The following is a 15,047-nucleotide window of genomic DNA, read 5'->3' as shown; positions in this document are numbered from 1 at the left end:
CGGCCGCGGAGCCCGGACAGGGGCGCTGGGCGCGAGGTCCTGTCCACGCCGCGGGGGCGCCGGCGCGGGAACGCGGGGTGTCGGGCGCGGCCCAGGGCGGAGGGCGGAGGGCTGGACACCGGAGCGGGGCCGCGCCCCGAGAGTGGAGCCGCCGGGCCGCGGGGCCGCGGGGGGGGGGGGGACTCGCCCGGGTCCGCGCAGGCCTCGCCCCCGGGGTGGCGGCGCCCGGAGCGGGCGGCGCGGCCCGGGCGGTTGGGGAGCAGAGCCCGAGCGAGGCGGCGCCCCCTCTCTCCGCGCCCCCGGCTCGGGCCGCGGGGCGGGCGGACCCGCCAGGCCGGACCCCGAGGCCGGACCCGGAGGACGTGCGCTCGGCGCCCCCTGCCGGCCGCGCGCGGGACGCCCGGGGCGCGCGTCGGGCTCGGGCTGGGGGTCCCGTCCCCGCGGATCCAGCGGATCCAGGGGCACGACCGCCGGCCCCGCCTCCAGGGGCTCTGCTGAGCCAGCCCCCCCCTCCCGCAGCCCTGGCCTCCAAGTCCACGCGTCTGCACCCCCGGCTCGGGCCAGCTCTGCCTCCAGGGACCTGGACCCAAAGCTGGGGCCCAGATCTCAGCCCCCTGTCGCTGGGGCGCCCCGCGGTCCTCCTCCCGGGCTCTCCGGCAGCTCCAGAGTCTGGGGGACCCCGCGCTGCTCACAGGGTGGCGGGACGCTCTCTGGGTTTCTAATCCCCAGCCCAGACCCCAGCAGCCAGACGCAGTCACCCGCACAGGCCCTGGCCCACACCATCCCCCTGACAGCTGCCGGGCAGGCGGTTCGCCCTCGCACCAGAGGGGCCTTCAGGACTGTCCCTTGTCTGGACTCCTGCTGGCTTTGACGGCGGCCGTCGAGGACACACATCGGCTTGGATGGGAAGGACTCCCCTCGCTGCGGGCACCCGGAGGCCCCGGCCATGGGCGCCAGCCTCGCCGACAGCAGCGGGACACGGGGCGTCGCACCCGCTGGAACAGACGCGCGTCCAGGCCCGGTGTCTGGGCTGGTGAGTGACTCAGGGAAACCTGCTCCCTTCAGCACGTGTGGGAGCAGATTCTAAATACCCACATCAATCTCATTACCAAAAAGCAGGGAAAATATTAATATCCTAGGCATATGCAGGAATTTCAATGATCCCTTGCAATATGTTGTGATTTTGCATGTTACAAAACATTGTTATTTTAATCCTCAGATCGTGATTCAGCTTGAGAAACTTTGCTTAATTTCTGTGGACTTTTCAAAGTTTTCCTTTACCAGGAAGCGATGTCATAAGCAGCTGCAAGCACGTGAGTGTGCGTGAGGAGGGAGCAGGAGGGCTTGGCGGGTGCAGGTTCCAGCAGTGGGAGCTGGTGCGGAGCCAGGAAGAGCCGAGGGAGAGCACCCGTGTCCTCCATCGCGCTCCCCGAGGCCCAGGAGGAAAGTGCCCGTGAAGGACAGGGCCGGGGCCATCCAGCTGGCCGGTCTCCTGCGTGTGAAAACACTGACTCGGAAGCTCAGCCTCAGAGCGGTCAGGGCGCAGGCACTGAGGGCTGGCCAGCGGCCAAGGCAGCTGGGTGTGGGTTTGGGGTACCTGACCCAGCCGGTCCCCAAAATAGGTGCTTAAAGGGAATCCACAGTGTGAGGATGGGGGCACCCTAAAGAGAGCTTCTTCTGGAAGAGAACTTGGCGTCAGTGGGAGACAGTGGAGCCACCAGGGCTGGACCCACAGTGGCCGTGGGCGAGCAGGGCAGTGGTTCCAGGCCCTGTTTTCTCTGACTGTTAAAGGGCACTTTTCCATAGCTCAGCTGGTTTCTGATTTCCCTTGAACCTCCAAGAACTAGCAGGTGAGGCCACATTTGGGGGTCAGCAGCAGGGAGGCGCCTGCCCACGGCCTTGAAATCAGGTTGGGAAAGTGCATTTAGGAGCAAACGACCTGCCTGAGTCCCTGCCAGCCCAGGGGTGGTGCCAGTGCCCCTCAGGGCCATGGGTTTGCAGGGGCCTCTGGCTGGGCCTTCCTGATTCATTTGCCTAATGGCCCCTCTGGTGACCCTGACCCTGCTCAGGGCTTTGCAGGCAGCGAGGCTGCAGCACCCCTCCAGGTGGGCATGGGACACACCTTGCAGGTGCCTTCCCACCAGCTCCCACCAGCATCTGGAACTCGCAGGGCTTTGACGGCAGCTTTTACTGGTCAGCTCCCAAGCCCACGGCTCGTGCCAGGCGTGTTGGGATGAAGCATCTCTGCGGAGAGCACTGAGCTGGGGGTTGGCCTGGTCAGGAATCCAGGATGGCTGACACGCGTCTAGGCATGTGGCCACAGTGGCCAGGGCGCTCCCCTCTATCTGGGGCCCGTCCTGCTTCTCCCTGCCCCTCCCCTGCCCCTCAGGGGTTGCCAAGTCTCTACCCAGGGCCATGTGCTGGGGGAGGGTGGAGTCCGGCCAGCGCGCGGTTGGCCGAAGGGCGACCACAGGAGGGTGGCTGGGGCCACCGCCCACAGGACGCAGTGTAAGCAGGGTGCGGGCACAAGATGAGAGGAAAAGATACACAGAAATAGCTGGTGTCTCCTGAACATGTGTTTGTTCTAGATAAAATGTCCTTATCAGCACGGATCTACTCTGTCCTGGGGACTGAAGTCAGAGCCGTGAATACGAGCACACAGGGGGGACCCCGTGGCTGGAAACAAAGGGGTCAGCAGGTGCCAGCAGACAGGAGCTGGCGAGGGCTGGTCTACGCAGGTGCGCTCGGGCACAGCAGCGGGCAGGGCCGCCCCCAAGCCTCCACCCCACCAACAGGGTGACCCACGCGCAGCGAGGCCGCCGCGGGCCCTGACCCCAAGAGGTGTCCGACTTGGGCAGATCCCAGGGCACCGGCTGGGGCTGTCCCCCCACTGTGAGCACCTGCGAGGAGGCGCTGCCCCCCAGAAAGGCGCCTCACAGGAGCAGAGGAAGCGACGCCCTGGCCTCTGATGTGCCGCCCAGAACCCCAGGGTTGATGTCCATCGACCCCCATCTTTCTGGATGACTCCACAATGTTAACAACCACAACCGCCGTCAGCTTTGGTTTTGTCCTTAATTCCGCCTGGACACCGCCGCTGGGATCTCCGGTCGCGCAGGGTTCTCCCTGCACCTCAGGGGTCCAGCAGCAGGACCCCCGCCCTGCCAAGCGCGTCTAAATGAGCCCTGACGTCACCTGAGACCTGCGTCACCAGGAGCTGCTGGGTGGCGTCATAGGGGGGCGGGGAGCGGCAGCTCAGCGTGCAGAGGAGACTTTCTCCGCGGCCGCGGGCGGCCCCCCCGAGGTCACCGGGGCTGCGCGGGTGAGTGGGGTGCGGGGCCCAGAAACCCCGACCGCGGCACAGGACCCGGCCCGCGCTGGAGACCCGCGCATGTGCGCCCCGGGCCCCGGACTCTGCCGGGCCGCTCCCTGCGCCTTCCCGGGGTGCCCGCGGGTGGGGCGCGGGGCCGGCTGCGCCCTCGGGGCGCGACAGGACGCCGCTCCCTGGGGAGCTCGGGCCGCGCCGTCCCCTCCCGGCAGCCCCTGACCGCTCCGGCCGCGGCGTCCACGCGCCTGACCTGCCGGATCGCCGGGTGAGCGCGAGGCGCCGCCCCCGCCCCCCCCCAAGCTGGCGCCGGGAAAACGCGCGGGAGCGGCGCCCCGGCCGCCGAGGGGCAGCGCGAGCGTCCAGCGCGGCCCCGGAACCGAGGGCCCGGCGTGGGCAGCCTGGAGGGCCCGGGAGGGCGGATCCCGGGCGCGGGCACCCGCTGAGCGGCCCCCAGCGGGCAGAGCAGGCCCCTCGGGGCGCCCCCCTCCCCCCCGGGCCCCCAGCCCCCAGCCCCTGCCCCTGCAGAGCCCCCAGCGTCGCCTCGCGGCCCGAGGCAGCCGCTCCAGCGCGGCTGGGGAGAAGGCACGCGGCCCTTCCCGCCCGGCGTCTCTTGGCCTGAAACCCCCCACCCGCCGACGCTGGGGCCCGGCCTGCGCGCCCGGCTCCGCGGCTCCTGGCTGGGGGCGCAGCCGTGTCCACGCAGCCACGAGGCCCGCCCGCCATCTGGACCCCGGTCGCCCGCCCCCCGGGCCGCGCTCCCCGCGCCAGCAGCCGGCGCAGCCCGACGTCCGAGCAGGTGGTCACCTCCCGGGACCGCGTGTCCTCTCGAGCAGGTGGTCACCTCCCGGGACCCCGTGTCCTCGCGGGCGCTGCGCGGCCTCCTCGGGGCTGCACCACGCTGGGCGCGGGGACCGCGGGGCGCCGTCGAGGCCGCTCCCGTCTGTGTGGTCAGAGGAAACGGTGGAACGGGAACTGGAAGTTCTTCATCTTCTAGGTGTGACTATGCGATCCTGCTTCGTGAAGCCTGGGAAATACTGACCCTTTCAAAATCAGAGAAGATTTAAACGAGTCACAAACCTGGACGCGTTAAAGCTGATAATGATGCGGCCGCAGCCGGGAAGGGAGAGCAGACGCCCCCAGGCGCGCCCGGGCTCCTCGGCCACCCCCCAGCGCCCCCGCCGGACCCCGCAGCCGCACCTGGACGCAGCCGGCCGGAGGGGGCCGCCTGGGCCGGCGCTGACCGGCGGTGGAGCCCCGGACCGGCGCGTGCGCAGGGCTGCTGGCGCCCCAGGCAGAGTCGGGGCGCCGGAGGCTGCAGGAGGAGAAACAGCCGCAGGCACAGAGAGGGCCGCGGGGGGAGCCATGTCCAGGAGCCGCAGGCCCCGGAGAATCCCAGGAGAAAACGCCTGTGCGGCAGGAGGCCGACCTCCCCGCACAGGTCGCAGGCGAGCAGCCGACTGGACGGCACCTGCTGGGCCCTGCGCGGCAAGTCAGTCGATGTCGCTGCTTCTGGCGACACTTCCCCGCAGAACCAGTGATCCCAAGACACTCCTGGGGAAAAGCACGCACCCAGCTCGCTTGGAAACATCTGCCCTGCGGCGGCCTGACCACGGGCCTCTACTGTCCAGGCCACTCTGCAGACTCGGGGTCTGGCCCCCTCACTGTGCACGACTCACACTGCGAGTGTGTCCAACAGACAGGCAAATGGACAGAGGCCCCTTCTCACCAGCGCTGGGCACGTGTAGGGGCAGGAACCACAATGAGCAGGTTTTCTGACCCAGCAGACCGGGTAAAGGAGGAGTCGGAGGCCTCAGTGGTTTCGCAGGTCTTTTATTTAGATTTACCAGGCACGCGGCAGGCAGGGGCGCTGGGGGCCCGGGAGGCTGGCAGGCCCCAGCCCCCAGCAAGTCCTCACTCTATCTGGGCCCTCTGGCGTGCTCTCCGCTTCTCTTCTCTCGGCTTCCGTTCGTTCTTGGCTTCTGCTGGCGTCCCCGTGATGCCGCCCTTATAAACTCAGTCTCTCAGCCCAGGTGTACCCACTGCAGGTGCCGCCATCAGGCATGCACTCAGGACCACAGGGTTCCCTCATCCATCCTAATGGTGGGAGGGCAGAAAAGCCTGATGCTTTTACCTTCCCCTACAGCATGGCTCTGCCCTGCTGGCCATCTCCAACCGCCGTCTTGGCACCGGGCATTCCCCTGCAGCACATGAATTGGGCTGCAGAAGATAAGATTCGATGAGGAAACACAAACACGGACTTAGAAACGTCCTGGGTGATTCTTCCTGGCACCTCTCACCTGCCCAGAGTGGGGCGGGGCCAAGGGGAGGAGCCTGAGGCCCACCCACCATGACCAAGGCCCCGCTGGCCACGCTCACCATCTGCTCACAGTGGGCTGCTTCATGCTATGGGAGGGACCCGCGCCATTGCACCCCAGATCGGTCCATAGCACCTCAGCACACACTCCACCCACCCGGACACCAGCAGGTCAGCAGCCTCGCCACCCTAATGTGGACTCTCCTGACACTGCAGGCCCACCCGCGTCACACCACTCCGGCAAGACAGCTGCGCCTCCTGGACACCGTGTGAGCGGACAGACCAGGAAGAGGGGGTGGATCCAGAAGCCCTGACTCTTCTCATGCGGACAGAAAGGGCACAGATGCTTTTGGGGTCCTTGAAGTCGCTTTATTTGACAGGTTGAAATTCATGTATAATGAAAATATTTTAAACCATACATATTCATAAGCATAATACAAACACCACCTACAATACAAACACATTTTAATAAAGTTCTGCTACGAGTATTAACCTAAGCCCAAAAAATAAGGAATCAGGCAAACCTTGCTACACCTTCGTCTCTTTCAATGACGTAATCAAACAATTTAAGACCACAAAGAAGCTTATGCTCGATCCTACTGACTCACCTAGAGGAGAGGACGCGGGGACATACACCACCAGGATTACAAACCCGACCCCTTGAGAACCAATTTAAAATTGCTATAAGGATTATATCTTAATGGCATGTAAACATACTTGGGTTTCAATTGGCAATTATGTTTTAAATGCTTAGAAAAACACACCAACATTTCTCATTAGTGTTCTCTCCTTAGCTCATCTCTTCCGTGAATATAAAATAGGGAAAAAATATCATTTGAGACTTCCAGCATAATTTCATTGTGCTTTATATTTTTATAAACATGGGTACATCTAAAATATCAGATGCCTTTATACCAATAGAATAAATCCACCAAATTCACATTTTCTTATAAACACACATGCAAAATCAGTGAAAAACTTTAGTATAGCAAAGACCCTGCTTAGTTTTCTTCTGATGAACAATTTTTTGATGCAAATCACACTGCTCACGGGACAGCAGGTTGATGTCCTGGAGGTTGGCTTTTCTATAAAAATATATTTATTCGCTCACAGGACAACATGGGGTTGGTGTGACTTTTGGATACTTCCTTCCATTACAGATTGGTTGACGAAGTGAAAAGGCATCTTAGCTTTGATCGTTTTCAAATTTTTCTTCATAAAAAAGAACACCCTGTGACGACGGAGAAGGTACGTGAGGCGACATCAGCACTGGAGGGTCGAGAGGGGTCGAGCAAAGGGCCTCGGGACAGCTAAGGGCTATGTACAGACCAGCGCTGCGGCGGCCGGGCCTGGCCAGGACCCCTCATGGGCGGCCCCCCCAGCACCCACAGCGACGCATGCAGATCCAGGGGTGGCAGGGAGCCCCTCGCGTGCCCACCCCTCCCCTGCGGCAGCCTCAGGGAGGAGGAGCCTCAGGGGACACGAGGGCAGGCCCGCCTGGCCCACTGGCCTCCTGCCCTCAGACATGGGCGCAGAGGCCGGGCGGCCCCTCTGACCTGCAGGCCTGTGAGCCCCCGCCAGGCCGAGGGCAGGAAGGGGCACCGGGTGGCGGGAGGACGAGCTCAAAGCCCGGACTTCACTCCGCGGTGGCTGCAAACTGGTGGCTCCTCCCGGTGACCTGGGGGCTTGGGGGCTGACTCGGGCGCTGGCAGAGCCGCCCGGCCAGGCCCCCGCTGCCGGACCCCGCGGGCAGTGTCCATGGCGCTGGCCTGACCCACAGAAACAGCACAGAGCATGCGAGGACATGAGAACACCGAGGGGCTGGCCTGCAACAAGGCGACTGGGGTCGCCCGAGACGCAGCTGGAAGCTGCGGTGGGGCCAAGCCCTGCGGGGTCTCCCCGCCGCCCACCCGTCCGGGCTGCACGCTCTGGGCCCTCTCGCTGGCGTTTGAGAAAGACGCGCAGCCACGTGCCAGGAAATGCGGCCCGAAACGTCGCCGACGGGGACAGGAAGTCGCAGCTCGACCCCACCAAGGGCGTGCGTGGGGGCGGCTCCCTCAGTGTTTGCACGACATTTTATCCTGAGCCCGCTGCGAAGAGCGATGTGAGGACAGAATCCAGGTGCTGCTGGGTCTCCCGAGGGAGCCTGGTGTGACGGGCCCTCGCCTCTGACACCCGTGGGCCCCTGGCCCACAGATGCGGGGAGGTGAGCGTGTGGGGCCGAGCCGGCCCGGCAGGGCCAGGTCACAGAGATAAAATGTACAGATTCCGGATGAGAAATTGCCAGAGTCACACTCGGTGTCCACGTCCGTCTCCGGGCAATGGTCCGAGCTCAATAAATACGAGTGGACGGTCCACCTGTGGCGTCTCCTGCTGACCAGGTAAGCGGCACTCTAGTCTGCGGCCATCCAGGACAGTTGGATGAGACACCCAGAGTCCCCTTTACACGGTGAAGGGCGGACGCGACCACCGCCAGCCGCGCGGGGGCCAGGCAGGGCCGGTGCCCTGGACGTGGCTGAGCAGACCTAGGGCCGGGCTGTTCCGAGTCCGCCTCTGAGCCCCTGGAGCAGCGAGGGCGCGGCCTGCGGGGCAGGGCTGCGGCTGTGCAGCCACCTCAGTGTCCTCGCAGGCTGTCCAGCCCCCTGCAGACCCGGCCTCTGCCCACTGGGCGGTGCTCCTGCGCCCTGGCCGCAGGGGCAGGCTGGTGCGGGCCAGCGCTCACGCCCGCAGGGGGAAGGTGGCCGTGGAGCTGCCCGTGCTGCCCACTGAGCCCTTCTCCTTGGCGCCGGCATAGGCCCCGATGAAGGAGCCGTCCTCCCCGAAGAGCCCGGGGCCGCCCTCCCCAAAGTCCTCCAGGCTGTCGGCACTTGGTGCGGCCTGCAGGTCCCGGTGCAGGGAGCGCAGGCTGCCCTTCAGGGGCTTCTCGTCGCTGTCGCTGGAAACACACACGGGGGCTGCACCAGGAGCACAGGCGGGAACCCCACTCCCCTCTTAGCTCCCCACACACCCCAGGCCTGGGGCGCCCCTCCACCCCAGCTCCCCACATGCCTGAAGCCCAGTCATGAGCCCAGGGCCTCTGCACGCAGTGAGCAGGCAGCGCTGGGTGGGGCCGGGCCAGGAAGGCGCATGGGCGGGGCCAGGGCCGGGCTTTTCTGCCAGAGGCCAGCTGAGCAGTGAATGCTTAACAGTTCCAGAAGAAATGGAAATTGCTACTGGATGGGGGCACACGAAGCGGGGGAAGCTAGCCCTGCTACTGAGGAGCCTGAGCGTGGGAGGCCTGAGGTCAGGCCCCCTTCAGGGCTGCCTGAAGGGAGAAGCCTGAGGAGGTGCAGGGGCCGGCTAAGCCTCCCTTCCTCCCCGAAGCCTGCCCGGGCAGAGCCAGCTGCCCCCCAGCTGCAGTTTCATTAAGCAGGTATTGACATGCTGCGTCCTCTGCACACCGTGTCCACCTTCAGGGCAGGGCAGCGCGTGCCTCATGTGCCTGGCGCACAGTAGGGACACAGCATACTCGTGCTGCAGAGGGAGGCCAGCCCGCCAGGAATCCGGGTGGAGGGCAGCTCCGCCCCCGTGGGGAGTCATGGCGAGCGAAGAGGGGCCTGCGGCCAGCCCAGATCCCAGGGCTGAGACCTGCCCTCACGCAGAGGTGGCCCTGCCAGGAGAAGGGCTTCAGGCCCTCCAGGGGTGTCTGCGGCCCTCCTGGGGGCAACCCAGCCATGCGGCCTGTGGCCCTGGAGCGGGTCTGCGCCTTCAGGCGGAGGCAGGGTTACCTGTAGTCACCGAATGTCTCATCCTTCGCTGACTGGACTTCCGGGTCCGGGTGCAAATCCTCCTTTTCCTTCACTGTGGAGAGAGCGAGCGGCATGGGCGGGCAGCAGACACCCCCACAGGCCTGGGCTGGGGGCCAGCGGGCGGGAGGGCGGCTGCTGAGTTTCGCGTTACAACTCAGTCAGGCCCCAGCCCAGGGCACTTACCCGAGTACTTCCCGCCCTTGTTCCTCCGCACGAAGCAGATGGTCAGCAGCGTGAGCGTGAGCAGGGCCACGGCACACATGAGCCCAATGAACCAGCCCTGCGAGGCGACGTCCCCGTACAGGCCACCGTGCTCTGCCGGACAGGGGCGCGGTGAGCAGGGCCAGGCGCCCGAGCACATGCCCGACGCGCGAGGAAGCCCGCCGGGTCTCCCGGGGACGCGGTGGGACATGCGGGGCCTTCCCGGCTCGGGGCCCGGGTCTGTGCTGGCGGCCGGAGAGGCCCGGGAGGCTGGAGAGGATGGAGGCCAGAGGCCGGGGAGGCCGGAGAGGATGGAGGCCAGAGAGGCCGGGGAGGCCGGAGGCAGGAGAGGCCGGAGGCCGAGGCGGTGGGGCCAGGGCTCCGCTGGCTCTTTAGTGTGGGTTATTAGCAGGCGTTAGCAGCGAGCAGGAGAAACGTTAGGCAGCAGCAGCGAGGGGGTGGGACCTCGGGGGGACACCTGACATGCTCCCCCAAACTATCGAAAGTGGCGCTGCCCGGCACACGTGCACGCATGCCCTGGCCTCTAACGCGGGGCTGCGCGTCACCACCTACAGCACAGACGCCCAGGGCTGCCCCGAAGGCCGTCTCGTTTCTCACCTCTCCCTCGCGTCTCAATTACATCTTCAAAAATGCTATTGTTATCCACCCAGTTCTTAGTCACTAGGCGGACTATGTGCTCAGCTCCCGGCTCAAATACCTCTACTGGACGGCTCTTTTGAGTAAGATTTACTCCTTCTGACATCTTCCCGATACTTTTACCTAAGAAATGCACACAGTTAATCATAGAAAGTGCAGCCGTTGAAAAGCAGGACAGCAACGGTAAAAAAATATATATTTGACATGAGTGACAGAACCGCCTGGAGCCTTCCCCTAGACGGCTCTTAAACTCTCGGGACATGCAGAAAGTCAACATCACAAGGCTTTTCGAAAAATCGAGTAAATGAAATGAGCTCATGTCTCTGCAGACAGATGTGCGTGGGTGAAGTGGGTCTCTGCCCTGAGGGTCCCGTGGGTGAAGTGGGTCTCGACCCCAAGGTGTACCTGGAGGAAGTTGGCCCCTACCTCTGCCCGCACCATGTGCAGTCGGAGCCGACCTAGATGGCCAGCCCACATGGGCCCCGGGAGCCCGGGGGGCACTGTGGTCTAGCTACGTAGGACTTAATTTTGCTCTGGACGTCTCCACAAACATGGAAGAAATAATGCTGTGATATGGTCGTTGGCTCAACATTTGGAATTTGGGAGCTTGAGCTCCATCAAATGCAGACTTGTAGGTGCATTTAAATGAGATGGTTCTGTGAGGTTCTGAGAGCTTTGTGAAAACCAACACTTCTCAAAAAGGAATCACAAATATGCTAATCTAAGAATCTTAGGACCCACAGGAGCAAATAAAAATGAGCAAATATAACTAAATATACATGTAATTTCTGATCTTGCTGCAGAAGGTCTAAAATACTCGCACTGGGTCCACGGTTTCGCTAAGAGCCCGCTTGAGATGGTAAATGTAAACTGGGAAATGTTAGCAATTTATACGGAAAATAAAATTTACTACTTGTGGAGGATATTGGGGGGTGTCGGACTCTCCTTTAAGCGGGCACATGTCACACCACACTGCAGATGCGGCTTTCGCCACAGGACAGAGTGGATGCTACAGTCCCTGACCGCCAAAGCCTTCTCTCGAGAATGGGGCCTGGGAGACCAGGCCGGGCACGTTAGCTGAGCAAAGCCGGACGCTGAGCACCCCTGGAACAGAACAGCGAGGACGCAGCCCGTCTTGACTTGTAAAAGCAGAATGTTAGTAGGATGTTAAGTAGTGAAAGCTTTTGCAAAGTAGAGCGAAGTCAGTGTTTTGTTCCAGCCAATCACCACACAGAATGCTTTGATCAGCCCAGTCCCCTGCTCTTTACCGAGCAGGAGCTGCCCAAACCGGGGGCACTTGCGAGTCGGCCGTGTGGGCAAGTGAGGGGAAGAGGGGCCGAGACGCGGGCCCAGCGCACACGGAGCCATCGTTTTCACAGTGTTTGGGGGAAGGTGCATCTCCTCGGTGGAAACACACGTTGCTCCCTTTTCAAGACCGTGCTGAAACCGGTGGGAAGAGACTTCTGTGTCCTCTGGAAACATGGCACAGATGCCACAGACACCAGCATGGTGGGGGAGGGCACCGGGGCCGGATTGCTGGAGCCAGGGCCCTGGCCGGGGCAGGTGCACCCTGTGAGTCGCACACTGAGACCGACCGGAGGCGGCCGCTCCTTTAGCACACGGCCCACATGGCACTTCCCACCGGCCCGCCAGTGTGGAGGTGCAGCGCTCCCCAGGCCCGGGGCCCTTGGCAGCCTCAGCCAGGAGCACGGCTCAGCGTCCCGCTTGGCATGTCCGGGCTCTGCCCACGCAGCCATGGGAGGGAAGCGGCAGGCCCATGGCTGCCGTCCACTGCTTTTTTAAAAAAATATTTTCACCACTTGACAAGGGTTTGAAGTCTCAGAAAATCAGCTCCTCTCAGCTCCTGGCAGTTTCCATCACCCCCTTCCGTCTGACTTTCAGGAGGAGATAAGTGAGTTCTCGTTCACTTGGCACCTGATTCGCCCTTAGGAATAATTTGTGGGATTATTTCGGAGAAACTTGGAATATATGCACTTTTCCCGTAAAGGGGAGTTCTGGGTATGTGAAGAACCCGACTTCAGCTCGTTATTACTTAGGCTCAGCAGGACAAACAAGCAGAAGGGTGGAGCTGGCCCGAGGCTGAGCGCAGCCGACCAAGCTGAGAAAGATCTGAAAAGGGAACTGCAAAGAGTTCTGAGTCGAAAAAAACAGAAAAACACAGTCGAATCAGGGAACCGCACCACCCCCCGGTGCCCCGCCAGGTACTCACTGCCTTCCCCCAGCGTGGCGCCTTCCTCCGAGACCGGCTTCCCACAGCCCCGCGCGGTGCAGGCCCGCACGTAGAACTTGTACTTGGTGGTGGCGTTGAGCTGGGAGAGCCGCCAGCTGGGCTGGGCAGGGGCCGTGATGTGGACGTCATTCAGCTCCCCCACTTCGTAGGTGCCGTTGACTAGGGAAGGAAACCCAGGCGCTGGCCGGCCGTTGGGCCTCCCCGAGGGGCGTGGTGGGTGCTGAGCTGCTGCCGCCGTCCCCGTGCTAGAATCTTGGGCTGACCGCCCGTGGGCCAGGTCCAGGTGGGCACACTGAGCCCGCTCATGGACACCGCCTGGATCTGAGCCCGTGACTGCGACTTGGGTCTGGCCTCAGGTCACAGCCACCAGGACCAGCGCTCATGGCCTCCAGGGCTGAGCAGCCCGGCCCTGCGCCCCTGGGTCAGGCCCCCAGCACCCAGCTCATGCACTCGGTGTGGGGAACAGTCCTGTGCTCTGGTCTCTGCGTCAGCACATGCCACCAGGAAGTGCTCGTCACACAGAATCAAACTCACTCCCAAGTCAAACCTTCCCAGCAGCCGCTGGTCAAGCACCACATGAGGTGCTGCCTTCAGAGGACCCTCAGCCTGTGCCCAGGGCCCGGCCTGGGACACCCCCGGGGCCCTGCAGACTCTGCGAGAAGGGCCAGACAAACACCTGCAGCCTCCTCCCAGATGCACCCGCCCGCCACCTGCAGACAGTGACACAGACACCGAGTGGCGAAGCCGCATCACCAGCCTTCCCAGAGCAGAGAACTCTCCCGCAGATGCCCCAAAGCCTGCCAGGGCTCCCCCAAGGCAAGGACCCCAGAGCTCGCCAAGCAGGTATGGGCGCGGCCCTCACTGGTCTGGTACTGCAGCAGGTAGCCCGTCAGGTTTCCGTTGCGTCTCCTGGGCGGCCCCCAGGACAGGGTGGCCGTATCCTTGTCCACCTTGACGACCTTGAGGAAAGTTGGCTGCTCAGGCACTAGGAGATACAGACAGGACAGAGCCCGCCAGTGAGCCTCAGGCAGCCCCGCCAGGCTGCGCTCTCGCGAGACCAGATGCCCCCATGCAGCTGCCTGCCAGGCCCCGGGAGGTGGGGTCTTTGGGGGAGGCCAGGTGGGGAGGGTGTCCGGTGGGCCACATCACCCCAATTCTGCAGCCCGTGCTCACCTCCTTCTGGGGTCTGAAACACGAAAGGCTCGCTCTCCGGACCAGCTCCTCTGGAGTTGAAGGCCAGGACCGTGAGGTGGAACTCGCTGAAGGCCTCCAGGGAGGGCACGATCCCCGAGGTCCTCTGGCCCGGGAACCTCAGAATGTTGACTTCCTTGGGGTGGGCCCTCCCGTCCACCAGGCTCCGTGTCTTCCACCAGTTCACCTGCAAGGACAAGAGTGTCCTATCTGCCGGGCGGTCTCGGCCTCTCTGGTCAGTTCTGTGGTGGAAGCTGCCCTCTGGCTGCGGGAGGGGGGGGCACGCAGACCTGGTACCCTCGCAGACGTCCGTGGACTCGGTCCTGGGGAACTGCGGACCAGGTCACCTTGGCGAGGCTGCTGTTGACGACCTCCACGCCCTGGACTGCAGGCGCCGCGTCGGGATCTGAGCGAGAACCACAGCAGTCAGCACCCCCTCAGGTCACCCCCCTTACCCAGACGTGGCTCTGTCTAATCTGAGGAGAGCGTGTGAGTGAGTCCACCCCAGAAGGAATCAACCGAGTCCTTAACACAGAGGGGCTCCGGGGAGGTGGGCTCCGGTGGACACTGGGCAGCAGCGGGGCCAGATGAGTGCCTGCCCAGCTCTCGGGCCATGCCCAGGGCAGACTCAGCCCTCCAGGAGGCTGGACAGAGGGGTGCTGCTAGCAGGTCCCCACCTGCCCCCCGAGGTCACGGCCCCCAGAGCCGGCGGTGTGCCCAGGCCCACTCACAGTCCTCTCCCGAGTACAGGGTCACGGAGGGCGGCTCTGGGCCCGCGCCCAGCTGGTTGATGGCCTGGACCTGGACCTCGTAGGGCGCGTAGACCGCGGACGTCATCACCCGCAAGGTGTGGTTGGTGACCGTCTCCTCCCCCCACTCCACGGAGGCACCCTGGGGCTTCCAGGTGACTCTGTACTCCAGCCCCGGCCCGTTCTGCTCCATGGGCTTCAGCGGCTGAAAGAGAAGCCGGCTCAGCTGGGCCTCGCAGCCACAGGGGGCCGCCATGGTCAGGGGCTGCTGCCGGGCTCACACCCCTTTTGGTGTGGCCACAGCTGTGGAAGGGCCTATCCTTAAGTGTGAAAGTCGGTTGCTTGCCAGCCCAGTGGTGGGAAACCCACCTGGAGATGCCAGGGCTTGCCTGTGTTAAGTCTAAGAATTTACTACGAGAACCCCCCGGCTCTAGTCTTCAGTGGACTCTGTACTCCAGCAGTCCGCACCCAGAGAGCGAGGCTGGAGAAGGCCCTGGATCGGGTGGTGAGTGGGGCCCCCCGGGGGGCGTCCCAGCCACGCCTGCTGACCTGTGCCCACTGCTTTTGCAGT

At 63.6% G+C, this 15,047-nt stretch overlaps 1 protein-coding gene and 1 long non-coding RNA gene across 4 annotated transcripts in view; one reads left to right on the top strand and one right to left on the bottom strand.

Annotated features, from left to right (window-relative positions):
• Positions 1–4,824: 4,824 nt before the first annotated feature.
• Positions 4,825–7,463, top strand: LOC129145600 (uncharacterized). 2 transcript variants are annotated; one of them, XR_008551387.1, is made up of 3 exons: positions 4,825–5,114; positions 5,856–6,019; positions 6,800–6,954. It is a non-coding gene; the product is annotated as an uncharacterized LOC129145600 (long non-coding RNA). The 2 variants fall into 2 exon arrangements; XR_008551390.1 differs by lacking the exon at positions 4,825–5,114 and adding an exon at positions 7,420–7,463 and having other exon boundaries at positions 5,823–6,019; positions 6,800–6,887.
• Positions 7,464–8,357: 894 nt separating this feature from the next.
• The window catches only part of CHL1 (cell adhesion molecule L1 like), a 49,714-nt gene continuing 43,024 nt past the window's right edge, over positions 8,358–15,047 (bottom strand). For both annotated transcript variants that reach the window (XM_054694082.1, XM_037521930.2), the window contains exons 19-27: positions 14,459–14,681; positions 14,018–14,133; positions 13,710–13,914; positions 13,399–13,521; positions 12,516–12,695; positions 10,247–10,408; positions 9,611–9,742; positions 9,407–9,479; positions 8,358–8,574 (exon numbers count right to left, since the gene is read on the bottom strand). In XM_054694082.1, coding sequence (XP_054550057.1) covers positions 8,358–8,574; positions 9,407–9,479; positions 9,611–9,742; positions 10,247–10,408; positions 12,516–12,695; positions 13,399–13,521; positions 13,710–13,914; positions 14,018–14,133; positions 14,459–14,681 — 1,431 coding nt within the window. The remainder of the gene's footprint in view (positions 8,575–9,406; positions 9,480–9,610; positions 9,743–10,246; positions 10,409–12,515; positions 12,696–13,398; positions 13,522–13,709; positions 13,915–14,017; positions 14,134–14,458; positions 14,682–15,047) is intronic.

The sequence above is a fragment of the Talpa occidentalis genome, unplaced genomic scaffold (genome assembly GCF_014898055.3).
Source record: "Talpa occidentalis isolate TD23 unplaced genomic scaffold, MPIMG_talOcc4v2.1 talOcc4.10, whole genome shotgun sequence".
In the NCBI taxonomy this organism is placed as follows: domain Eukaryota; kingdom Metazoa; phylum Chordata; class Mammalia; order Eulipotyphla; family Talpidae; genus Talpa; species Talpa occidentalis.
Note: the sequence above shows the minus strand (reverse complement) of the source record. Positions and strands in the feature narration are given on the sequence as shown.